Source organism: Arachis hypogaea, chromosome 16 (assembly GCF_003086295.3).
Source record: "Arachis hypogaea cultivar Tifrunner chromosome 16, arahy.Tifrunner.gnm2.J5K5, whole genome shotgun sequence".
Classification (NCBI taxonomy): Eukaryota; Viridiplantae; Streptophyta; class Magnoliopsida; order Fabales; family Fabaceae; genus Arachis; species Arachis hypogaea.
In genome coordinates, this window is record NC_092051.1 from 55,875,371 (window position 1) to 55,882,179 (window position 6,809).

At 38.2% G+C, this 6,809-nt stretch overlaps 1 protein-coding gene across 1 annotated transcript; it reads left to right on the forward strand.

Annotated features, from left to right (window-relative positions):
- Positions 1-3,952: 3,952 nt before the first annotated feature.
- Positions 3,953-6,270, forward strand: LOC112754265 (protein NUCLEAR FUSION DEFECTIVE 4). Its single transcript, XM_025801830.3, has one exon. The coding sequence runs from the start codon at positions 4,267-4,269 to the stop codon at positions 6,103-6,105; it is 1,839 nt and encodes a 612-aa protein (XP_025657615.1). The 5' UTR covers positions 3,953-4,266; the 3' UTR covers positions 6,106-6,270.
- The last annotated feature ends 539 nt before the right edge of the window (positions 6,271-6,809 follow it).

Genomic DNA, 6,809 nt, shown 5'->3' on the forward strand with positions numbered 1-6,809 from the left:
CTTGACTTATAGCACGATCAAACCTTGTAGCAAACATCTCTAATCCTTCATCCTCTAGCTCGTGAATTCGAGATGTCAGCTTTCCCTTTTCGACATCAGCTCCCTTCAACTGACTCTGAAGTGTTCGGATTTGATCCTGCAAGTTCCCCACTTCCACCTCCATCTCTTTCATCTTCTTAGTCAGATCAATAACCACCCCATCTTGCTCAGTAATCGACTTTTCAAGCCTTGAAATTTTTTCCATCTTGTTCCTTTCTTCAACTCCCAATAATTCTTTACTTCGGCGAACACAGAGCAGTCTTGTGCCAAGAACCTTATAAAAAATAAACCTGGTCAACTAAAGTCCAGCTCAAAACAATATAAGAAAAAAATAAGACCAAACATATGTGCAAATATTGCCCGATCACCTCCTTCCCAGTATTTTCCAAAAGCTGCACATCATTTGGATTTTGAGCAACCCTATCAGCTAAAGCTGCAAAAGGAAGTCGGTCACTCCAGATTGAACCACCAGACATAAACCCATATAGGCGCATTTACCTTTTTACCTCACTTCTAACACCAGAACCAAAGACCAAATCCACACCAGAATGAATCTCAAGCAACCGCTCAAATTCATGGATTTTTTTTCTCACCCGCGAATGTGCCCTAGATTATGCAGTATCAGCAGCAACATGCTTGTCGACCTTACTAGCTGAAACCTCCTTACCTTCCTTCTTTTTTGGATCAAGGAAGGTCCTCATCCGCACCAAGGACAACCTTAGCACTCTCCCACCTGTATCAGCGAATAAGCTATCACAATGTGAAAAACACCAAAAATACTAAACAAAGTACAACATAAACCCTTACCAATATAACCTTTCAAACCATCAGTATCAGTTTCAAATTTCAAAACATCAGCAATAGATAACAATTTCCCGGCAAAAAAACATTTAATTAGATATTCTAACAATCAATCTTCTTCCTCAGACCTCCCTGCCGCCTCCAGAACCTGCATTGGTTCAGGACACCAGTAAAGTGGAAATGTTTCTCCTAACTCAGAGTCTAAGAAAAATGGGTACTCCTTCTCACAAGAACGGACTTTCAAAAACATCCCTTTGAATTTTTTAAAGGATGATTTATACAAAATAAACAGAGAACGTTTAGGATAACTACTCAAGTTTATCCAAAGACCTTTGCGAACCCCCTTCGCCTGGAAGAGCGAGAAGAAAATATTTAACAACGAGGCAGTTTCAAGAAAACTCATCAGACATTCGAAGGCACCAAGGAAGGCCCGAGAGTTTTAGTGAAGCTGTGATGAAGCACAATTTAGCTGTGTCAAGACTATACACTCAAACTCTGAAAAAGGAAACCTCACATTGAGCTTTGTTAGCAAACATGTGTAAAAATAGAAATAGGCCCAGTCATCTCTTGTTTTTACAAACCCTTTCTTCACCATTATAGGGAAGAAGCTCAACCCCAACAGAAGAACCACCGCGAACCCGACTCACGGCGTTGAGCTCAGCTAAAGCTTTTGAACTTTGGAAAAGACATGCGCGACACTTCATGTTCGCATGAACCCAAACGTACAGGTCTTCCTTAAGCTCAACTACTTTATCTTTCAATTTTTTCATAGCTAAAACAAGAAACCAACAGGCAAGAAAAAGTTAAAAAATAACATCTATTTTTCACTTTTTCTACTTGGTAATATCCAAAACTTTTTCTGACACAAGCAAAATGAAGAGGTTCCAAGTACAATAAACACTATCACACGATCAATTTTAAGAATTACCCCTGGCCGTCAAATTAAGCAACTGTTCAAATCACCAATAATTTAACTGCCATAATTACCTCGAGCCAGTACCCAGTTATCATTTATTGCCAAAACAAAAAAATGCGCCTTCATGTCTCCCGAAAATAATAAATACACATTATTTGCCAATCGTTAAAGGCTCCACTAACGAAGAAATCAGTACCATGTTGAGCTTGGGGGCTCGGATATAGGTAGAACAGGCATATCGTGGGAAATTCAGACAAAAGCTTAACTTGCTATCAACATTAGCAAGTCAAGCTTGGGAGCTGTAATCCATATCCAAACAATTCAGATCCGATGTTATACCTCGGAACTACTAGGTCAAAGTAGGTTTAACCATACTAAAGAAAAAGATAATACCTAACGCAAACGGCCTATACGAACACAACATACAAGTCACTAAACAGATCTCTCCAAATTTAAGTTTCCTAATTTTGAGATCGTAAACTGACTTAAGTATCGGAGTCCTTTTTGTAGGTTCTCCAAATTGCTCGGACGAAAGAGAAACTCATGGTACTGCACATAGGAGGAGGACGTTGCTAGTGTTCTTCGCTTTGTGGATAACACATACCTCAGAGTCTAGTTCCAGACCGGAACAATTAGAATTTGAAAAAGTATATGTAAACAATATAAATATTGAACAACGTGGACAACAATTTAAAAAAATTAAATTAATTATCAAAATTAGATTCTCAATTTATTAGAATAATCAATTTAAATTTAGATTATTAGCGTTAGGCAATATATCCTCCTCTTAATATATCATTACATCACAATCCCATTCCATCTCAACCCTCTTCCACTCCTCTATTCACACCGTCGTTCATTCCGGTCCTCCCCTCCGCCGTTCAACCGGACGCTCCTCCACCTCCGCAGGTCAGCCGGACGTGCCTCCTTCTTTGGCGCTCAGCCCAACACACCTCCCATCCACCACCCATCCACTACTGCTGCTGTTGTCATGCCACTCTTCATTCTCCTTCTGGATGTTTAGCAAAGGTTGTATAGTTTTACTCTCTCAATCATTTCTTCTTCTTTTTCATCCAATCCTTCATCCTCATCGGTTGAAGGAGTAGCAACAGTGTTAGTCATTGCGTGATTTTCTACATCAATCACCACTTGAGCTAGTGATTACGCAGTTTTCACTTGAATCACTGGAGAAGAACCTTCATCGTTACCAGTGGCCGTCACCAGTAGTTTTCGAACTATTGAAGGAGCAACAGCAGTGCTAGTCGTTGCATCTTTCATTAGGGCCTTTCATTGAAGCTACTTCAATGGCTAGTTCATGATAGTCTTTTTAGTAGGTATGCAGATGGTTATTTTAATTCTTATGTGGACAATTGTTTTGATTGGATTGAATTTAGTTATAAACAATTAAAATATGCTGGATATTCAATTCACTAGGTATGTGGATGATTATTTTTATCATTAAGTGGATGGTTATTTTAGGAGTCTAGCAGCACCGTTCATTTCTGATCTGGAGGAAAACGATACTGATGAGGGTCTTTATTGATGAACTAGCGGTGATGAGGAAGATTGCAGCAGCAACTATGGAAGCTGGTTGACGATCAAGCAACGACGTCGATGACAGAAGATTTGGAAAAGAAGTTAGTATTTTAGTAAATTATGATATAATAGTTGATTAAAATTTTTGAAGGAACGAGTAATTGCCAAAGAGACATTGGAGTTTTGTTCAATTTCGTTGTACCCAAAATCATAGAGGTGGCAAAATCTGAACCAGGGGATTCATTTGAAAATAGAATTTGGCCTTCCATTCGGTCCTCCCCACTTTTCCACTGATTCAGTCTCATCATCTATCTCTCAATATAAGCTTTATTTAGATGATTCATATGTACACACACATATATATATATATATACATATATATACATATATATATATATATATATATATATATATGATAGGAACATGCTGGAATAATACCATGCCTATATATAAAAAGGACAATGAGATGTTAAAATAACGAAATTAAAGAAATAAAATTAATTAAGAGTGAATATAAGTTCTATTATAAATATAAAGTTAAAGCAATATTGTTTTTCTTCTATTGGTAATCAAGGAGCACCGCGTAGAGTGCATGTCGTTTTCTAAGCTCATATAATTGTACTACTACTTATCTCTCGCGCGCGCACACACATACAAAGAGAAGATGCATGTTTCTGTCAAAAAATATGCGAAAAAGAAATCATTTTTCCCCGGGTATCACAGACACCCAACTTACTTAAAATCCTTCAACGACCGGTATTTCAAAGTCAAAAACTCATCATAATTTATTCCGTGTGCAACTTTTTCTTTTCTTTTTTTTCTATTTCTAATCCAATTTATCCCACACACGGATATGCACATATATATATATATATATATATATATATATATATATATAGAGGATTCCGCATAAGCTTACAATAAACCATAAGAATAATAATCCAAATAACACCACTTATTAGAAATACAAAACAATGGTGGTGGCTTCTTCTTCTTCATCCGAGTTCCCTAAAGGTGGGTGGAGGGCAATAATGTCATTCACTCACCAAGTAATCAAGGGCCGTTGGTTCATGGTATTCGCCTCACTTCTAATCATGGCCGTTGCGGGTGCAACTTACATGTTCGGCTTGTACTCCAACGACATCAAAATCTCACTAGGATATGACCAATCTACCCTCAACATGCTAAGCTTCTTCAAAGACCTTGGCGCCAATGTTGGCGTGCTCTCGGGACTAATCAATGAGATTACTCCCACTTGGGTTGTTCTCTCCATCGGCGCAATCATGAACCTCTTTGGTTACCTCATGATCTGGCTCTCAGTAACTAACCGAATTCCCAGACCGCAGATCTGGCAGATGTGCCTGTACATTTGCATTGGTGCCAACTCGCAGTCTTTTGCGAACACCGGGGCGTTAGTCACGTGCGTCAAGAACTTCCCCGGTAGCCGCGGAAGCATACTAGGCCTTCTCAAAGGCTATGTTGGTTTAAGTGGCGCCATTATCACGCAGCTCTACCATGCTTTCTATGGTGATGATTCCAAGTCTCTTATCTTACTTATAGGTTGGTTACCGGCTGCGGTTTCCTTCATTTTCCTACCCACCATTAGGATCTTGAAACTCGATGCGGTTCAACAGAAAAAGGAGCTCAAAGTCTTTAACAATCTTTTGTATATTTCTCTTGGTTTAGCTGCTTTTCTTATGGTGCTTATCATAGTACAAAACAAGCTTAGTTTTACCACCGTCGAGGACGTGGTGGATGGCTTGGTAGTTGTTTTCTTGCTTCTTCTTCCTCTTGCTATTGTGTTTAGAGAGGAATTCAACAACTTTAGAGCCAGGACTACCGAAGTTCAACCTTCGAGCATAAATTATAAATCTGAAGAAACAGCAGCAGTAGAATCCGATCCCAGTGTCAGTGTTAATATTGTTAATACTAACACTAACACTGACACTGATTCTGCTGATTCTAAATCCGCTTCTTGTTGGAGCACCGCGTTCAAACCTCCGAGCAGGGGGGAGGACTATACCATCTTACAAGCCTTGTTTAGCATTGACATGTTGATTCTATTCATTGCAACCACGTTTGGTGTGGGTGGAACCTTAACCGCCATTGACAACTTGGGACAGATTGGGAACTCTCTAGGGTACCCTAAAAAGAGCACCACAACGTTTGTATCGCTAGTTAGCATATGGAACTACCTCGGGCGCGTTGCTTCCGGCTTTGCGTCGGAGATTCTCTTGAAGAAGTACAGATTCCCTCGGCCTTTGATGCTCTCACTGGTCATGCTTCTCTCTTGCGTTGGTCACGTCCTCATAGCTCTCGGTGTTCCAAACTCTCTCTACTTGTCTTCGGTGATCATAGGGTTCTGCTTTGGAGCTCAGTGGCCTCTAATGTTTGCAATCATTTCCGAAATCTTTGGTCTCAAATACTACTCAACATTGTACAATTTTGGTGCGGCGGCGAGTCCCGTTGGATCTTACATATTGAATGTGAAAGTGACGGGCTCTTTGTATGATAAAGAGGCGTTGAAGCTATTGGAAGCGAAAGGGCTTAAGAGGGTTGATGGAGAGGACCTTTCTTGCGTTGGAGTGCGGTGTTATAGAATGGCTTTTATTATAATCACTGCTTCCACTTTGATTGGTTGCTTTGTTTCGTTCATATTGGTATTGAGGACAAGAAAGTTTTACAGGAGTGATATCTATGGCAAATTCAGAAGAGAACTTGAGGCTGCAGAGACTGAGATGGGGACTTCTAACAAAAATAATGGTGCTGCTGTTCCGGAAGAAGGACATAGCCATGCAAGTTTAAGCATGTAGAAATTATTATTAAGTCCTTATTTTGTTACGTATTAATTACTCTTTAATTATTATTACGTGTTAGGTCTGGTCAAATATGCGAATTAGTGCATAGAAAATTATCCAACTTTTCTTGTAACATATATGATATATTTCAAATTGAAAATGTTTGGTAGCCAAAGAAAATCAGCCAAAAACAGTTATAATTTGTCTTATTTAGCATTCATTAATTGTTGCGATAATTAATTAATGCAAAATAAGATAAGTTTTGACTATTTTTTTTGTCTCTCTATCATTATCCATTTTAAATTTACAATCCTAGGAAGAGGCCAGGATAGCATTAATCATTAGATAGTAATACAAGTTTCGATTTCACTATATGCTCCTCAAGGAAAAGAAATTATCATTAGTTATAAAACGGCTCAATTTTTAATATGTCATGATCATACTGAAAATTAAACATTACTAATTTGCTTTTTTAAAACTTAACTAAGTATTTACTATTAAGCCTATAATTATAATAGTGGCGTTCAAATTTTCGTAAAAACTGAAATAATTAAATAAATACGATTAAATAACACAAACATCAGAGAAATAGAGATAATATACATTATATATATATACATATATATATACTGTCACACAGGTCATAAGTTAGCGTACAACCCTTCCATCTTGTCACTATAAACATAATTAAGCACTACAAAAATAATCACTTTTAGTGG